The sequence below is a fragment of the Ranitomeya variabilis genome, chromosome 5 (assembly GCF_051348905.1).
Source record: "Ranitomeya variabilis isolate aRanVar5 chromosome 5, aRanVar5.hap1, whole genome shotgun sequence".
Taxonomy (NCBI): Eukaryota; Metazoa; Chordata; class Amphibia; order Anura; family Dendrobatidae; genus Ranitomeya; species Ranitomeya variabilis.
The window spans coordinates 410,966,314-410,987,187 of NC_135236.1; the positions used below are offsets into that span (position 1 = coordinate 410,966,314).

The window sequence follows — 20,874 nt, forward strand, 5'->3', positions numbered from 1 at the left end:
CGTCGGTCACCCTGACCGAATACCACAGGTGGCATCACGAACATTATCCCTTTAAAGACCATTCCCCCTTTTACACGGACGTCCCTAGGGCCACGGACCGGGTCAGACACCGTGACATCCCCCTTGAGAACTGAAGGACCCGATACAGAGTACCCCACTGCCCTATGGGGGGGACGATCCAATAGCATTTCAGAGTTCAGCTTTAATTTGTTAGTTACATAGAATGGCTCTCTTAGCTTGCACCTTTTTACACTAGTCTTTTTCGGTTTTGAAGTGCTGGTCAATTTTTTGATATTTGAACTCTTTTTGTGACAATTGAGGCCAAAAGTCGAAAAAAAAAAAATCGCCAAAATTTAGTTGTATTCAAAAATACATACCGTAAGTGGTGACTGGAGTGATATTGCGTTAAATTTTGCAACTGATTAATCAGGCTAATATTTACGTGTATTACTCACTTATTTACATAGCGCTATTAATGCCACAGCACTTTACAGATACCATCAACACACTCCCCATTGAGGTGCACAATCTAATTTTCCTATCAGTAGGTCTGTGGTGTTTGGGAAGAAACGGTAGTACCTGGAGGAAACCGCCAGAAACACGGCGCAAACATACAAATGCCTTAACCAAAGTTGTCCTTTGTGAGATTTGAACCCAGGATCCCAGCACTGCAAAGCAACAGTGCAAACAACTGAGCCACCGTGCTGCACATTATATATGGAATTGCTGTAATCCACTGACAAAGCAGATAACAAAAGAATAAAAAAGCCACCACAGACAAGCACATAGACAAAAAAAATGGCACATTTAGATTAAAAAATTGAGTTCAAACAAAAACAAGAGCGGTAAACACAGAATGGGCACAAAAGCAATGATAAATTGGGGTCTTACTGCAATGAAGGAGAGGGAAAATATTACACAAGACTCATAGTACAGAGCTTAGACACAGCATTATTGGCTGTTCTACACATATAATTACATGCACATCCTAACTAGTGATTGTGATGTAAGGCTTGTAACAATAGTTTTTTCTGTACTGATGAACAATATATTTTGGAAAAGTTTGAGGTCAATCATATTACACCACAATCCTCAATTATTAAAATTACACTTCTTATGTAGAAGGCTGCAATCTGCCAGATTACCCCAGGCCCAAATGCAAGACAAATGTAGTGTGTGAGTAATCCATGATTCCTGGAATAGAGAGAACTCGAATTCATTCAGAATCTATGAACCTGGAAAATTATGACACAGTCACAAGATGACAGAGCGGGACCAGAGTGGCACTGGGAAGAGCCGAAGGACAGAGGCTGGGGAGTACAGTAAACTTACATCAGTCGCACCACTCCAGCACTGTAATGAAGAAAAATGCTGAAGTGCTGCTTTAAGAAAATAAAAGGATAAACTCCATCACTTAGCACTTGCTTTTCACAAACATATGCAAGTAAACAGCTGTTCATAAGCCATGCAGTTATCGCGTGAAATATCTTCCAGAATAATGCTGCAATGTAAGAATGCTCTAAAAGATCTAATGTTACAAATAATAATAATAATAATAATAATAATAAAAAAGGTTATTCTCACCTTCTGACGTCGCGGCTGTCCTCGGCAGTGCAAGCGGCAGGTTCCGGTGCCAAGGATGCTATGCGAGAAGGACCTGCCATGACGTCACGGTCATGTGACCGCAACGTCATCACAGGTCCTGCACTCATACCAACACTGGGACCAGAAGCTGCCGCGTGCACCGCACACAGGCGCCAGGACTTCAAGGGGCCTTCGGAAGGTGAGTATGTTTATTTTTTATTTTAAGTCTTTTTTAACCACGTATATATAGTGCCCACATTGCTATATACTACGTGGGCTGTGTTACATACTGCGTGGGCTCTTATATACTACATCTCTGTGCTATATACTATGTAGCTTGGCAATATACGTGACTGTGCAATATACAACGTGACTGTCCAATATACTACGTGCTCTGTTATATACTAAGTAGCTGTGCAATATACCATGTGGCTGTGTCTATTCTGTTATATACTACGTCAACTGTGCAATATACTACGTGCCTCTACAATACACTACGTAGCTGTGCAATACACTACGTAGCTGTGCAATATACTACGTGGCTGTGCAATATACTACGTGGTTGACCAATATACTACATACCTGTGCACCTGTGCAATACACTACGTAGCTATGTTATATACTACGTTGCTCTGCTATATATTACGTACGCTGTGTTACATACTACGTAGCTCTGTTATATACTACGTCTGTTGTGTTATATACTACGTCACTGTGCAATATAGTACGTAGCCTGTGCTATATACTGAGTAAAGGAACAAAGTCCAGCTCACCATACCGACATTCCCCAGGTCTCGGAGCACGGAACCGCTGTGTCAGGGCGTGAACAAACAGGAAAAAAGGAGAAGATCCAGCTCAACGATATAGTGAAAAGTCCATAGTTTTATTTCACCTCGAGGTGAAATAAAACTATGGACTTTTCACTATATCGTTGAGCTGGATCTTCTCCTTTTTTCCTGTGCTATATACTACCTACATATTCTAGAACTAGATGGTGGCCCGATTCTAACGTATCGGGTATTCTAGAATATGCATGTCCACGTAGTATATTGCCCAGTCACGTAGTATATTGCCCAGTTACATAGTATATTGCCCAGTTACATAGTATATTGCCCACTTACATAGTATATTGCCCAGTTACATAGTATATTGCCCAGTTACATAGTATATTGCCCAGTTACATAGTATATTGCCCAGTTACATAGTATATTGCCCAGTTACATAGTATATTGCCCAGTTACATAGTATATTGCCCAGTTACATAGTATATTGCCCAGCCACGTATATTGCCCAGCCACGTAGTATATTGCCCAGCCACGTAGTATATTGCCCAGCCACGTAGTATATTGCCCAGCCACATAGTATATTGCCCAGCCACATAGTATATTGCCCAGCCACGTAGTATATTGCCCAGCCACGTAGTATATTGCCCAGCCACGTAGTATATTGCCCAGCCACGTAGTATATTGCCCAGCCACGTAGTATATTGCCCAGCCACGTAGTATATTGCCCAGTCACGTAGTATATTGCCCAGCCACGTAGTATATTGCCCAGCCACGTAGTATATTGCCCAGCCACGTAGTATATTGCCCAGCCACGTAGTATATTGCCCAGCCACGTAGTATATTGCCCAGCCACGTAGTATATTGCCCAGCCACGTAGTATATTGCCCAGCCACGTAGTATATTGCCCAGCCACGTATGTCACAGGTTAAAAAATAAAAAACATATACTCACCTTCCGAGGGCCCCTTGTAGTCCTGCCGCCTCCTTCTCGCGCAGGACCTGTGATGACGTCGCGGTCACATGACCGTGTCGTGGTCACATGACCGTGACGTCATGGCAGGTCCTTCTCGCAGACCATCTCTGCCACCGGAACCTGCCGCTTGCATGGAGCGGTCACCGGAGCATCGCGAGGAGCGGGAAAGGCGAGTATATAATGATTTTTTATTTTTTTTTTATTATTTTTAACATTAGATGTTTTTACTATTGACGCTGCATAGGCAGCATCAATAGTAAAAACTTGGTCACACAGGGTTAATAGCGGCGGTAACGGAGTGAGTTACCTGCGGCATAACGCGGTCTGTTACCGCTGGCATTAACCCTGTGTGAGCGGTGACTGCGGGGAGTATGGAGCGGGCGCCGGGCACTGACTGCAGGGGAGTAGGGAGGGACTAATCGGACTGTGGCCGTCGCTGATTGGTCGTGGCAGCCATGACAGGCAGCTGGCGAGACCAATCAGCCACTTGGATTCCATGACAGAGGCCGCGACCAATGAATATCCGTGACAGACAGACGGACGGACGGACGGACATGACCCTTAGACAATTATATAGTAGATACCAGATACGTTAGAATCGTGCCACCATCTAGAATGCAAATAAGAGGATTTTCCATGCCTAGTCTGGAGCAATGGCTTCACAGAGACGACTTTTCTACCATGTCATGTATCATTTTAATTTCTTACACTGCAAATGTAGAGACAACAGATAGCCAATCAAGGATACAAACATAAAAACCTACACATTGCTTACAGTGTACACTACGCCCCCAGTGCTTTTCTTTATCAGGCACCTGCAATTCACTCTCAACGGCTTAAAAAGCAAGCCAAAAACCCAAATCATCTGGGAATTTTCTTAATCAACAAGTCCAAAGCTGAGCTAAAAGTCCCAAAACGCCACGACCAAGTCTGTTAGTAAAATGACATCAGTGTCCTGAGTGTGTAACGTATTTCGGAGCTCTCAGATAACCAGTGACAAGCTTTTCTGCAAACTACGGAGCAGGTTCATCATCGCTTACGCGCCATTTTCTGGAGTAAAATTGGTCCTCAAAGTGACTTTATATCTGGGTCATATTCATTTATTTAATTTGCACTTTTATTTAAGCCAAATTTATTTAGGCATTTTGTTTATTAAGAAAGTGCAAAAAAGGCCAAAAAACCATAGGCATCTTTTAGTTTGTAAAAAAGAAGAGACTGTCCAGCTTCACCGAATCCGTAAAAAAGAGTTTTATTTATTCGCAAACTTTAAACATAGAGGATACAGACTTCAGCACCTGATTAAGGGAGCTTAGTCTCCAGAAACACGTTGAGATTCTTACCCATATGGTTTGTGCTGAAGTCTGTATCCTCTAGGTTTAAAGTTTGCGAATAAAGAAAACTCTTTTACGGATTCGGTGAAGCTGGACATTCTCTTCTTTTTTGGACTTTATACGCTTGGACACAGCGGGTCCGTGCTCCCCAAGATTGGTTTATGCATCACGGGTGAGCTGGTTTATATTCCTTCTTTCTAATCTTTTAGTTTGTCCCAATAAATAATAAATTGTGCCAATTCGACACAAAATCTACTGCCGCAAAAAAAATAAAAATAAAAATGAATAGATGCCTGTGTAGGATGATTATTTTTACTGTGAAGGGATTATTTGGGAAGTACACTTGTGATCAGAATCTTGTTCCTTCCTAGGCTCATGTTCTTTACACCGGTATGACTAGTTCTGTAGCATTTTTCACGAATTGTATAACCAAGGATCTTGGCTCCTGTATTCCCTGACATAGAAAAACAAAATTAATGAGTGAAAAAAATATCAAGAAAGCGAAGTACAAATCCCATATTAGTATCTATGTACACCGGAATTATATATGAAGTGACACCAAAAGTGAAAAACCATTGCCAACACAGACCGATAAACCGTGGCTATAACTTTGGGCCGGAAACAAACTAGTACTATTTTTGGAAAAGAAAAGAGAGCCAAGTCTATCAGATTGCTCTGTCCAATACATTATATATAGAAGACCACCATAAAATATCACGTAGAAAGTTCTGAAGATTAAAAATCAAAGAGGCGCTTGCACATCCCTCCAGCAGGACTTCAATAACAAGGCACCTAGTAAAGGGGGGTCCGGAGATCTCTAGCACGCTGCTCAGAAAACTTGCATTGAGTAAGCCGGCCCTTGGTGGGATTGGATCGTTATGCTTCAATGCATGTGAAAAGGATTTTTTTTTCCTCAATGACCATTCTGACATGAAAGAAGAGGCTGAACTGAGCCCCTTCCAATGAAAAGGTTAAACAATTAAAATCCATGGCTGCTGGGGGAGAGTGGACAGAGCTGCCCATATATACAAGGCCCGTTCTACAAATCCTTCAGACAGTGGTGCCCCAAAGAGTCTCATTTATCAAATATCCCAGTGAAGACACTAAATTACAGACAAATCCTCCACAAACTAAATCCACGGGAACCAGCCTTATACAGTGCCCAGACATGGGGTAATGCCATCCAAAGACTGTCCTGATGCCTTATAAAGAGAAAATGACCTCAGAACAACCAAGGGGCAAAGACAAAAGATAACCTGTCCACAAAGGAGGCCACACATTCCTGTATGGCAGCGCTGTGAGAAACAGGAAGAAAGGCATCTTAGAGCCCTCATTCAGATGGCAGGGATTTTTCGAGTACGCAAGAAATGGTCCCGGTCTCAGTGTGATCAATCAGATTTCCATCAGTGTTTCACAGAATGCACAAGGATGCCATCTGTTGGCCATTTGTGATTTTCACTGACCCACGGATTTGAATTGAGTAATTTTGATCCATAACTTGGGTCAAGAATAACAACAATTTTTTCTTTTTTTTTTTCTTTTAAGACACGGACATGTGAACAGCCTCACAGACAGAACACATATATAATTCATGGACGTCTAAACAAGGCCTTATAGTGTGTGTATAGTGCAGAAACCAGAGAACAGCAGTCCTATGTCACTGCCATACAAAAGAGAAGTGCATTCAAGGCAAGGTGTCCCTGGCGTATTATGGAATGTGCTTTTTAAAGGGAATCTGTACTGGGAGCAGCCGCTCTGACTAGAGTTGAGTGAATATGCTCGGAATCGGTCGCTGAAGATGAATTTGCCATATTGGTACCCTATGCATGGCTAATTTATGTTTGATGATTGGTTCTGGGCATATTCGTTAATTTTTACTCCCATTGACTCCAATGACGTTTGGCTGTGTACGGCAAATATTGCAAAAACAATATTCGGCGCCGGTAATAATCACAACCAACTTTTGAAAAATTCGCTCAACTCTAGATCTGACACAGAGGTTTTAGATTTAGCAATGCAGCAGAGCTGAGAAATCTGCCCACGCCAAGCTCTCCATGTACAAGCTATACACCGCGAGCTGTTTATCACAGGAGGGGGCAGAGTCAGACCAAGGCTCATGTAGTTCTATAGCCTGAGCAATGATGATCACAAGGTGATAAAACCTTCAGTCTAAGTAAACAGCACACAGCCTAATAAGTGACACATCACTAAATTCGGTGTCTTAACACCCCCATCATGCGGTCCTCAGATTAGATGGCAAAAACCTGCTGACAGATTCTCTTTAAAAGGTATTTGATATTGATGGTGTAGCCCAAGACATTAATATCGGACTCATGGTGGTGTTCTGCCAGCACCCGATCTGCTCAATGAAGGGATGCTTGTTTTCCAGGTACAGTGCTGTACAATTGTTTGCAGCTGTGACTGATATTGAAGCTCAGTCGTATTCATTTTATGTGCCCATTTAGTAAAACTGAAAACTGCAAAGGCTGCACATGGCCCTGGTTTTTGCCCACATCAGCGCCATATCAGTGCTGCCTCCTCTAATGGGAAACAGCCATAAGACGTATGGAGTGGTGCCTGGTAAACTGTGGACCCCTTTCCGTTAGCAGATTGGCAGAGGTGCTGGGAGTCGGAGTTCCATCGATCTCATATAAATGGCCCATAAGGCTATGTTATCAATAACAATCACATGGCCATAATTTTGTTGCAAGCACTCGCGCCCTAATGAGCTAAACATGAGGTTTTACGGTGGTCCAAGATTTGTTTCAAACTGCTGTAGGGGAGTGAAGCATGACTAACAAGGTGGAAAATTGTGCAGTTTTCTAATATGATATCTGAATTATATCTTCACAGGTATGACGTTATCGCTGCTTTTAGTCCTTGAAAAGAGGATAAAATCTGGTCATGTACAAGAGAAAGGCCTTGCACTGTAATAACCTGTGTTTTAGTGTTATCACGTCACCTACTTTCGCCCTCTGAAAGTAAATGAAGCTTCCTATTTAAGGACACTGAGAAACACAAGAAATACACAGAAAATATAAGAAAATTCTATAATGCATATGTAATATTAGGAAATGACCATGCGTATTTGCTGAAAACAAAAAAATGCCTTTGGCAAGATCTCAAAAATCATATGTGGCAAGACTGTCTGCTGTGACATCATTAATGCCAAGACATGACATCACAGTCACTGTACACAGGACATATGTTCACTCCACGCCGCCAACTAGCATGGTGGTGGTGATTGACATACCTGACTGAGAAGCTGTCCATGAAAGACGTTATTGACCACATTCAGGACTTGTTTAATGAGTTTCCTCTGAGAGCTGGGAATCAGGGTTGGGTACCTGGTCCCACTGGTCTCCAGTTCTTGTTGTACTTTATCCAAAAGTTCACAAAGGAATTCCTGAGCATCTTGCTGTGCATATCCACGAAAGGCTGGGATCAGCCTCCAGACTGAATGAAGCATGGCAAAGGGGGAGACTAGTGCCCACTTACCCGACCACATGACTTGGAAGAGAGTATGCAATTCATGACAAAGAGAAATGTGCGTTGAGCTAGGCTTAGGTTGAATGAGTTCCATGTTTAGACTCTTTGATGCTCCGCCACTAAGGCCAGATGAAGAGCTTTGGCGCTTTACCAAAGACCTCTCCACTTTTGTGTGCTTTTTAGCTATTCTAGAGAAGTCTGTAGCAGGAGAGATTTGGCTCAAAGATCTGTCTTTTCCATTGGCTGTGGCTGCCAATATCTCCTGAGTTTGACTGAGATCAAGCTGTAAGAAACATTCCCGGAACACGTGCAAGTGACTTAAGATTTGTAGAATAGAGTTCATATAGCAAGTGTTGCCAAGGTTCCTCAGTCCTGTCACCCCAGGGGTCAAAGTGGGCTTCCTTTTTATTGGAGAATCACGCAATTTTTTTATACGTACATCAGAGGTAGGTTGTGATGTTTTTCGTTTTTTGCTAGATACCGTTTTTTGGTGGATTTTTTGTTTTGTTAGTGGCAACGTCTTAGGTGTTTGCATTTGTTGTTGCAAGCGGTAGCTCTTTCTTGGGGGGGTACTTTCCATCTCTTCTTTTAATTTGTGCTTTTGCATCTGGCGCCTTTTCCGGGCTTCCTCCCGTTTCTTCTCAGTCTTCTCCCTGAGGCATTCTTCTTCTAACCTTTGTTTACCTCTTGGCGTCAAAGCCAACCATGATCTAAACACTTTCCCCAAGAGTGCGTGTCTTCGATGCCAAAGAGCCATAAACGTGAGGTCTTCAGTTTGAAGAAGTGCTTTAGCACCTTGATGAGAACTATACGAGTCATCAACAGCTACCATTGACCGCAAAGTCCGACCACTGCGCGTTGTGCAGTCATAATTTTGACTTTTGATCGCACACAATGTGCTGCGTAAAAGTTTAAGGTCACCAGTGGCATTGTCATTGAGAACGTAATCATCACAGAGGTAACAGAATACATACAGTTCGTTCACCTCCAGTGCCATCGGATGCTTGCTTTCCTGAAAGTGTCGCAGTGCATGCTCTTCAATGTATCGACCACATGCCACGTGGGCACAGCCCAGGCAGGCCCACACAGATTCTGTAGTGTTACAATCCACACAGTGCCATTTTTGAGGGTTTAATATTGAATGGTCCTGAGCGAGTCGTAATCGACCCACATGCCTACATTTATCCATCTTGATTTTTCAGATGTGTGTCAGCTCCGCTGCGACTGGTCTGTGGCACTTTGCATGTACATTCTGGCCTGCAAGTCAACAATGACAGGTTAGACGACTGCTGTAAATGTACATGGGTATATAGTACATTAGAAAGAATGCACTTATTGTATGAACATACAGTATATTTGGGGCATTTTACCTATAGACACAAAGCACCATTGACAAGTGCCTAATAAACTGTCCATATAGCCAACGCCTTAACCCAGGACAACTTTATGGTGCTGATCCCTGAAGGAATGTACAGCTGTTACTGTAGGATGCCCCATTCATGTCAATGAGTTCCTGGTGCTATTTTTATAGAGGGATTCTTTTTCTTGTCTTCCCTCCCCGTACAGGGGTTGTTCAAGAATTGGAAAAATGGCCACAAAGCAAGACAGGCGATCAGATAACAAAATAACATATCTGGTAAGTCCCTGCCATTCCAGCACTTTCGTTCTTCCAGTGAACTGTCAGAGGTGACGACATGCGAGACATGCGCATGTGACAGTTACAACCCACCATTCCTGCATGATAATTTACAAAGCCCAGCCAAACAACTGGTGGACTGTTACTTCATTGCCTTCCCAGCTTTATGACAATTTAAAAAGAATGTTAATCAAACCCTTTAAATTCTCGGATTTGCCAAAATATTCCCTTTAAGTTACAAATCATAGAGGAAACAAATAAAGGTTAGGCCGATTTCACACGTCCGTGGCTCCGGTACGTGTGGTGACAGTTTCCTCACGTACCGGAGACACTGACACACGTAGACACATTAAAATAAATGGGTCTCTGCAGATGTCAGCGTGTTTTCATGGACCGTGTGTCCGTGTGCAAAACACGGAGACATGTCAGTGTTTGTGGGAGAGCACGGATCACATGGACCCATTAAAGTCAATGGGTGCGTGTCAACACGTACCGCACACGGATGCCGTCCGTATGCTTTTTTAAAGTCATAGGGATAAAATTGAAACAAATTGTTTCAATACACGGACGATAAACACGGATAGCACACGGATGACCTACGTGCACACACAGACACAGATAGCCGGGACCGTTTCTTCCAGTACCGGAAATATCTGGACGTGAGACTGGCCTTATGCTGTGTTTAGCTTTTTTCCCATCAAACGTGATAAAGTCTGCAAATAAAGCTCCTGGTAGATTCAAAGAAAGCCCCTGTCCTCCTTATGGACACGAGTGCAACAGGCTCATATTAGGAGTAACCCAGCGATGAACGTCCTGCTAAATATGGAAGGCTAAGGTCACGAGATGTTCCATGCTCTGCAGTAAGATGTACATTTCTCACCCGACCACACACGTTAGATAGTGGTCAGTCGATCGATAGAATTCCCACATGCACAGGAATGCTAAGTGTTCTCGACGTAAAAGCAGATGGCAAAATCATGGCAGTAGGTTATCTCCCATACAAACAGAAGGATTGGGCGACTAAATTCCAACCAACCGGCGGGCGTGGCTATGGAGTGAGTGAGGAGAGACGTGTTTTGGGAGAGCTCCTCAATATCCTGATATCATTTAATCCGTTGGACCCCTAAATCGGCACGTACCTCACCGTTACCGAGACTCCTGGAAGCACAGAGGCTGCTGGCCCCTGGTGAGGACTGAAGTGACGGCTGGGGAACGCTGGTGAGGAAGAGAGACCGGCGGCGTGGTGAGCCCTGCATGTGGCGGCGGCCATCTTCCCGGCAGGAGATCCTGTGATACAGGGCACGGCGCTGCGGAGTAGCGGCAGCTGAAGATCCTCCTCGGCCTTCAGAGGGCGGCGGACACCTGCGGGTGGGAGCTGCAGGACCCCCGACCCGACGAGTAAGAAGAGGAAGCTATAAAGGTGACGGGGGAGGCTGTGTGCGGCGGCCATTGCTGAGGCGCATGCCCCTGTAGCTGAGGAGGCAGCGCAACTTCTCATTACAGCAGCGCGGCTGAGCAGCTCGTATTTGCCTCACATGGACGCAGGGACAGCGTGGTGTGAGCTCTGAGCATAGAGCCCCACGTTCTCCCCATAAATAGTATTCCAGCCGGCTGCACCTTTAATTTGCAGACCCCCCCAGCCCCTCCTAAACCGTTCTCTGCCATTATTTGGAACTTTCCCTATTGAAGGGACTGCCGTTCTCTTACAGCATACATCTCCTGATAATACATCAGTGCTCCTCCTGGTCATAGAGGTTCACAGCAGCACTGCATACTATATACAATAACTTTGGTGTGGCTTCTGGACATTGTTGTGATTCTGTTCTGAACTGTCCTGCTACGCCACCTACTGGTCAATCATGCAGCGCACAAAGAGTACATCTGTAGCTGACAAGCTTAAGGAGTTTGCTAGGAGTGATGCCCATGATAATACAAGATCTCTTAGAAATAGCTCATCACAAGCCCAGCGGGGGAAAAACCGTCCCTCTGATAGTACTGATGAGATTGAACAAGATGAACTGACACTTGCGCAGGCATCTGCACAATTAATGCAGGCTATATCCCTGACTAGAACGTCCCTTTCTGGACAGATAGAGGATGTGCACACTGAGGTGGGACGTCTAAGACAAGACATGCAAGCTATGAAGGGACGTATGACGGAAGTGGAAACGAGGGTATCTCAGGTGGAAGACACCATTAAACCTATGGAGACAAAATTGGCAAAAGTTGCTGGTTCCACAAATGCCTGGAAGCAAAAGGCTGATGATTTAGAAAACAGAATGCGCCGCAACAACATCCGCATCATAGGTCTACCGGAACGCGCAGAAGGCCAACAACCTGAAAAATTCTTGGAGGACTGGCTCAAGTCCTCGCTGGGAGACATGTTTTCCCCAATGTTCTCAGTGGAAAGAGCTCATAGAGTGCCCACCAAACCTCATCCTCCTGGAGCTCCACCCAGGCCTTTTCTGGCACGCATCCTCAATTGCAAAGATAGAGATGCTATCCTGCGGTTGGCACGACAAAAGAGTCCCATCAAGCTCGACGGTGCTACAATCTCAATATTTCCAGACTTCTCCGCTGAGCTCCAGAAACAGCGGGCAAGATTCGTAGATGTCAAGAGGCAACTTAGGGATAAGAACATTATTTACTCCATGATATACCCGGCGCGTTTGCGGGTTGTCAGCAATGGCTCCTCCTTGTTCTTCACTGACCCGTCAGAAGCGGCGGACTGGCTACGTTCTCGCGGGAAGTCTAATGGAGCAGATCCCTGATAGATTTTAAGCTGATTTACAACTCTTCAACTGTTGAATTGGAGCTCTCCCAATGAGCGTTTAGTATACCAACAATACCGGACGCTGGAATCAGCGGGGGTATCCCCAGGTTTACTTAAGGATGGGAGCGCTGAGTTAAGCTCCTGGATTATGCAGTTTTTGTTAAGTTGTGTTTTTTTTCTCTCTCTTTTTTTCTTGTTAAATTTAACTAGCCTCAGTAGGTATCTAGGTAAAAGCCGCCTTCGATACTGCTATAACCTTCTATGCGTAGTATGTGGACTTTTATTATTGTTGTCGATGCATATTATGTTTTTTAATGAGTGAATATGGGGTCTGAACTAATATGCATGACATGGAACATACGGGGTATTAAATCACCCCGAAAGAAAATTAAGGTGTTTTCTCAGATAAGACGGTACCATCCCCATATTGTGGGCCTGGTGGAGACACATTTGACCAGAGACACGGCCAAATACGTGCAGAAGCCCTGGGTACAATGGCATGCTCACGCATTTCACACTAGCTATTCGAGAGGGGTGTCATTGTTAGTACATAAAGATGTCAGGTGGGAGGCTCAGACGACTCGACGGGACTTGGAGGGACGTTTTGTTTTTGTCCATGCATTAATTGATTCCCGCGAATATGTTATATTGTGTATTTACAACCCTCCTCCGGCCAGTACCTCTGTGCTTAAGATGGCAATGAGCTTTGTGTTAAATTACCCAGACGCACATGTTATCTGTATGGGTGACTTCAATCTAATTATGGATAGTGATCTTGATAGAATGAGATTGGGGGATGGATCTCCTGGGGGTCCCCTGCCCTTCCCCCCTTCTTCGACCCCGACTCAGCTGGCACTGTTTATAGAAAATAGCGGCTGGGTGGATTTATGGAGGGTACGTCATCAGGAGGAGAGGGGATATACCTGTCACTCATCCACTAAGCGCTCTCTCTCACGTATAGACTATATCTTTGGATCCAGCAACTTAGTACAGTGGGTGGATAATGTGGAACATGGTAATAGGGGAATCTCGGATCACAGTCCAATTATACTTAAACTTGTGTTTGGAAAGGTGAATAATGGTAGAATATGGAAGTTAAATCCCTTCTGGCTCAAACTATTAGATTCGGGTGATAGGACGGTTGATCAGTTGAACTGCTATATCCAATCCCATTCAGACCTTCAAAATGTTAATTTATTTTGGGATACACTTAAGGCATATTTAAGAGGCTGTCTATCGTCTACAATTTCTTATATCAAAAAGAAAACGTCAAAGGAGGACGATGAGGTTGAACAACAACTGAGAAAGGCTGAGGCCGCATATACGGCCGATCAGACTAATAATAATAGGATTGAGTGGCTGACTCTACAAAGACTATATACCCAACACTTAGATACCAAATCTAAGCGCAAACTCTTTTTCACACGACAATCGTATTTTGAAATGGGGAATCAGGCGGGAAAATTCTTGGCCTATCTAGTGCGTCAACATAACATATCCAATATGATAATACAAATTCGCTCACCTGATGCTTCACTAAATTCCACTACTGAGGGGATTCTTCAATGTTTCTATAATTACTATAAAGGACTGTATGAATCTAAGAGTAGTTTTAACGTCTCTGATTGTCTAAGTTATTTATCTGATATAACATTCCCCACGTTGAGTCCCACCCAGCAGGCCTTTATGGACGCTGAGTTTACTCTGGAGGAAGTAGAGAAAGCTATAACGGATATGGCTTCTGGGAAGGCCCCTGGACCGGATGGCTTCCCTATAGAGCTGTATAGGAGATACCGGGAAATACTGGCTCCGCTGTTACTGAAGGTATTTAGAGGGATTTGGGAGGGTGGATGTCTACCTGATACTTTTTACGAGGCACATATCATTGTGCTCAAGAAGGAGGGGAAAGATCCTTTGGAGTGTGGTTCCTATCGTCCCATATCGCTGGTAAATGTGGATTATAAGATCTTTACTAAGATACTGGCGACCAGACTGAACTCCATCATATTAGATATTATACACCCAGACCAAACAGGCTTTATGCCTGGTAAGAGTACATCTATAAACATTAGACGGGTTCAATCAGTGATCCAATATAGCTCTTTATTACCAGATAACAGTTGGGCGCTGGCGTCACTGGACGCGGCTAAGGCGTTCGACTCTCTCGAGTGGCCCTTTTTGTCTGCTTGTCTGCAGAGGTATGGCTTTGGGGAAAAATTTCTACATTGGATTAGCGTGTTATATGTGAAACCCAAGGCCCGCATAATCGTAAATGGCTCCATGTCTGAGTCAATTCCACTGCATAGGGGAACCCGTCAGGGGTGTCCCCTATCCCCAGCCTTGTTTGCTCTAGCAATAGAGGCATTAGCTATTCGTCTACGTTCTGCTCCCGATATTGATGGTATTAAAATAGCGGACCGTACCGATATCATCGGTCTATATGCTGATGACATGATAGTATTCATGGATGAGGTAGAAAAAACATTGCCAAAGGTAATAGATACCATAGACAAATTTAGTGGGTTTTCAGGCCTATATATTAATTGGGATAAGTCTACCCTACTACCTCTGTCCCAGTCCCCAATACCTGATCTTGATGCTCTTTCCCCGTTACCTGTAGTGTCTGAATTTAAATATTTGGGTATCTATATGTCCCGGTGTAGTGAATTAGATTTACAACTCAATGTCCTTCCCCTGCTAGAATATGCCAAATCGAAATTCACGTCCTGGGGTAAACTTCCACTGTCTGTAACAGGCCGTATCAATCTCATAAAAATGATCTTGCTCCCTAAGTTCAACTATTGTCTTCAACATAGCGCAGTTACCGTGCCAAAATTCTTTTTCACTAACTTAAATTCTTATGTTACTTCATTCGTGTGGGGGAAAAGTAGACCCAAACTTAAATTGACAACTTTACAAAGGCCTAAGCAGGGGGGAGGAGCGGCATTACCAGATTTTTTTTTATACTACTTAGCAGGGCAGATCAAGGCACTCTGTAAGTGGATGCCTCATAATTATCTCCCTAATTCTGAAAGTCACCTGGTTAGTTCTGCCGGTACTAATTGTCCACTGGGCCTTCTAGAATCAGGGAAAGTAAATGCCCCCCGATTGTTGCCCATGATAAGATTGGCGCGATCCACTTGGAAGAAAACTAAAAAGGTCATTGGATTTGGGGACATTGTGGCTGAGATGCCTTTATGGGGTAATGATTATTTCCCTGTGCTGGTGGGTCACCCGTCTGCGGGCTTTTGGGTTTCCCACGGGGTCCTGTTGATAGGTGATTTATATGATCAGGGGGTCTTTAGATCTTTTGAACAGCTACAGGTTAAATATGATCTTCCAAGATCTCAATTTTTTCGATACCTACAACTCAGATCTGCCATCCAGTCATTTGTCAGGAATGTAGGAACAAACCGTAACATCTCGTCTTTGCCCCTGATAGGTATTCTTAAGTCACAGGGACCTCAGGGCCTTGTTTCCTCTTTGTACACATATTTGCTATCGGTGGGAGCGAATTCTGTTATGGACTCGGTGAGGAGCAAGTGGGAAGGGCTCATCACTAATATGCAAAGCGAGGAATGGGAGGATATTTTAGACTCCCCCCTCAAAGTCTCTCCGTCAGTTAATAACAGGATGACCCAGCTGTATATAATCCATCAGTCGTATCTGACCCCACTGAGACTCTTTCGGATGGGTCGATACTCGACATCAGACTGTTTGCGTTGCCATTCACCAGACGCTGACTTTCTACATCTGATATGGCAGTGTCCCATTGTTTTTCAATATTGGGGGGAGGTGACGTCGCTATTAACCTCTGTACTGTCAATCCCGGTTCCTGTGGAGCCTTTGGTCTGCCTGTTTGGAGTATGGGACGAGGAAGCTTGGGACCATTATACGGGGATCTTTCTACGTGAAACTCTGTTTCTGGCACGGAAATTGTTGGCTCTGCGGTGGATGGGGAGTTCACCCCCCTCCATTAGATCCTGGATCGAGTTGGTGAATACAGTTGTCACATATGAGCGCACTCTATATCAAAACAGGGGTTGCCCGGGCAAGTTCAATAAAATTTGGGATAGATGGAACGCCTCTCATCTCACCTTATGACGGGACTAATAGACAAGGACATGGTTTGTTTGACTCTTATTCTACAAGCACTACGCAGCGGAGGGAGGGAAATATTGTTCACTATCGTTAAATGGTGGCTTAATAGTTTTGGAGGCTTGGTTTGGTTGTAGTTTAAGAGTTTTATGTTTATGATTTTGTGTTTGATTGTTTTATAATTGTACACATAAGTTTCTCCTCTGTGAAATAATTGGCATATGTATGTGCTGTCCTTATTATCCTTTGTAAATGTAACCATGCGGACTAATGACAAGGACAAATATGTATGCTATACTTTATTTGTGTTTGAAAATAAACGAATTTAAAAAAAAAAAAAAAAATTCCAACCAACCGATCCTTATGTCCCCTAACATAATATGTCGGGGCAGGTGGACGGCCTCATACACAATATACCGTATCCTGTGTGGGTCATTCCACGGTAACTTACATTACATTCACAAGCCAAAAACTGGCTAGACTGTTCTTTGAAGGCAGGCACAAAAATGAGTGAATGTATATTGTACATTAAACTATTCTCAATAGATTTCAACACAGTTTGATTTTTCAACAATACAAATTAAATACAAAATACAGTGTTATTACTTTGTAACTTACGTTACACAAAAAGGAAAGGCAATTGTCCATATCATGAGACTGCCAAATCTTGTGTTCTAGTAAACAGGGGAGAAGCACTATTTTTATTGTATTAAAACTAGACCAAGCAACTTTAAAAAAAATTATTTGAACCTCTCAAGTTAAAAGCAACAGTTTTTATTACAAGAAATGTAGATAACTTACGTTACCGCACAGTGTAGTAACTTTCGTTACTAAGCTGATGGTAACTTACGTTACAATATGTTACCATCCATTGGATTAAACTTATTGTCAGGTAAGGCTACGTTCACATTTGCGTTGTTGCATGCAGCGTCGGAGACGCAACCAACAACGCATGTACACAACGCAGCGTTTTGCGACGCATGCGTTGTCATAAGATCCTACAGATCGGGACTTTCGGCGCAGGGAAAACGCTACAAGTAGCGTCCCCTGCACCCTGTCTTGTGCGTCTATATGACGCATGCGTCGTAAAACGCAGTACAACGCATACCGGCGCATGTCCATGCGCCCCCCATGTTAAAGTTAGGGGCGCATGACGCATGCGTCGGTGACGCTGCGCCCAACAACGCAAATGTGAACGTAGCCTTAGTTAACATCATCTTTGTAACGCAAGTTACTATATTGTGTTGTAATAACGTTAGCTACCATGGAATGACCGTCGGTCCCGCCAATATTGGCAGGTTCAGACCACTTATCTAATGTGTAGGAGGCCTTACTAAGAGAACAGAAGCCTGATGAATAAAGTTAAGCAAAAAAAGAGTATCCCTGCAGCCATGTTGGTAGTCCGTGGCTGACCACAGCCCTGTGACCCTCTTCCTACAAGCTGGCATGCCTCTTCTGACTAGTAGGCCTGGTGCAAAGTCATCGCTGTAGTGTGCCGATGCATGCCGTCTCTACACCAACTAATCATATTTGTCAACTGATGAGCCCTATAGAAGATCAGAGGCAGACCCTTTCCTAACATTGTGTCAGGACTGCAGTGAAAGATGGAGGAGTTTGAGACTCTAAAAATGCGCCAGGTTTATTAGTGGGTTGTGCCAGTTTTAGGTGCAACACCCAAGCGTTTCACTCCTAGGAAGATGTGGCGATGTAAAAAATTTGCCTCATCTTCCTTGGTGAGTTTGCACTAGCTATTAGAATGCATTAACAGGCTGTATTCACATGTGCAGGTTCACAGTTCGTTTATGGACTGCGATTTCCAGGCAGGCCGCAGATCTGACCCGAACTTGACAGCCTCATATATGCCTATAAAAGGCCCTTCCACATCCAGATAACACCAGTACTGGAAGGTGTTTTGGATCAATGTGCCATCCTTTTTTCCTTCTGGTATGGCTTCAGAAAACTTCTCCTGTGTTTCCACATCTGGGCGAGAAAAATGAAAAATGCATCTATAGAATGGGAGGAATAGAACTAAGCAACAGCATGTGTGAAAAAGACGGGTATACTAATAGATCACAGACTGCACATGAGTCAACAATGTGATGCAGCAGCAAGAAAGGCAAACACTGTTCTAGATTGTATTAATAGAGGCTACGTGAAATAAGTATAAGTATTCCCCTCTACTCCTCTTTGGTGAGGCCTAATCTGGAATACTGAGCCCAGTTCTGGGCACCACATTTAAAAAAAAAAAAAAAAAAAAAAAAAAAAAAAGACATTGAAAAACTGGAGCAAGTTCAGAGAAGAGCTACCAGGATGGTGAGCAGACTGCAAAGTATGTCCTACAAGAAACAGTTAAAGGATCTGGGAACGTTTAGCTTGCAAAAAAGGCTAAGAGGAGACTTAATAGCTGTCTACAAATATCTGAAGGGCTGTCACAGTGTAGAAGGATCATTCTTATCCTCATTTGCACAAGGAAAGACGAGAAGCAATGGAATGAAACTGAAAGGGAGAAGATACAAATTAGATAATAGAAGAACTTTTTGACAGTGAGGGGGATCAATGGTGGAACAGGCTGCCACGAGACGTGGGGAGTTCTCCTTCAATGGAAGTCTTCAAACTCTACCATTCTAGGTTTCTCCTATACTTGCAGTGTTAAACACATACAGCACACGGACGGCACACACACTGTACACTGATGCCCTCCATGTGCTGTGCGAGTATCGGCCCTTATCAGTGTGGTCGCACACGCGGTTCCTGCAAACCCACAGATGTGTGCAGCCCCATAGGTTATAATGGGTGCGTGTAATAGCCATGAAAACAACGGATGCCCAACGTACTGGAGACACGGACATGTGACGGGGCCCTAAGATGCCAGTTTGGGTCAGGAAACCTGTGGGCCACAAATCAGTCTGTGCTCCGCACTGTGGGACATGTGAGTGCAGCCTGAATGTGGCCCTTGGATGCAGAATGGACCTTTCTTAGAGCTGAGGCCTCACTATGTACCTGCTGGAAGGACAGACAGACAATGGGGCGACAAAGTAGTGTAGAAAGTGTCACTCACACCCATCTACCGATACAGGACGGCGGCTCTATTATACACAGGTCCTGGAGACCCAGGGGAGCAGCACAGGTGGTGTGTGCACGGCTCTACCACACAGCAGATGCCGGGCACACAGCCAGGACAGTCCGTGCGGGGAGATCTGCCCGATCACTACAACTTTAGTCCCAGCCTGTAGGACTGTCGGGGCCGGAGCAGAGCCCGGCTCCCTGCCCGGGGGAGGCAGAGACCCCGTACATGTGCCCTCTCACAGGCTTTGTCCAGCAGCCAGGCTCGTCTACCCGGAGCGGCCGGGAGCTGGGTGACATGTGCTGTTGCTCCCATTGTCCGTTGGAGCCGCTGCTGGGACACAAGAGGCACTCACCGCGCAGAGGTATGGCAGCTGCCCGGGAAGGAGAGAGACGCGGAGCACGGCAACAATAACAACACTTAGTGGCTTCTTTCACTCAGCCCGCCGCTCTGCTCTCTCTTTCTTGACGGTGACGAGGAGGATGACGTCTGCGGACGGCCAAGGGGAGGAGGCGGAGACAATCCGGGCACCCGCTCAGCGCCGCCGCCGCGGTGGGAGGGGCCTAAGGCTGGGTAACAACAAGCCGGCTTTCTGATTGGTGCAGAAGGCAGAGGAGGCGTGTTAGATGAGACTACTCAGCGCCATGTTAGATGAGGGCACGGGATCCCATGCGGTGCTGGAGCGGAGAGCCGCTGTGTGCCATATGTGACAGTACACACAGTGAGCAGAGCGCAGTACCGCAATCTATGGCTTAGGGCTGGCCGAGGCTGGCCTGTCACATGTACTGCGATGTCGTGCTGGCCAGGTCGCGGCTTCATGCGGTTTTCCATGCTGGAGGTCCAGAAGTCACTTCTTTTTCAACGAAAAGGTTTTCAAAACCGTGACAGAAAAAAATAACTCTCACTGCAGGGACAGCAAAGTGGGTTCTGTAGGAGGAGTATTTAGTGTTGGGGCCGCTTTTATTGCTTTTCAGCTACCCTCTAAATAACTCCCTGTATTTATTCAGCGGGAATATGCGCCTATAGTGGCCATAGCGCTGTTTTTCCACGCGGAAAAAGAAGTAACACGTCAATAATGCCATCCAGTGCACATCTTGCCACATGTATGCAGTCCTTGATCAGCCGGTCGAGGGTGCATACTG

General features: G+C 44.6%; 1 protein-coding gene across 2 annotated transcripts in view; it reads right to left on the reverse strand.

The window, feature by feature from the left end:
• Positions 1–20,227, reverse strand: part of USP44 (ubiquitin specific peptidase 44) — a 53,205-nt gene extending 32,978 nt beyond the window's left edge. The window contains exons 1-2 of one of the 2 annotated variants that reach the window (XM_077265157.1): positions 20,088–20,227; positions 7,926–9,418 (exon numbers count right to left, since the gene is read on the reverse strand). In XM_077265157.1, coding sequence (XP_077121272.1) covers positions 7,926–9,350 — 1,425 coding nt within the window. In that variant the 5' untranslated portion in view covers positions 9,351–9,418; positions 20,088–20,227. Of the gene's footprint in view, positions 1–7,925; positions 9,419–9,531; positions 9,657–20,087 lie in introns of those variants that run through there. The other variant, XM_077265158.1, reaches the window with a different exon arrangement.
• Between the last annotated feature and the right edge of the window lie 647 nt (positions 20,228–20,874).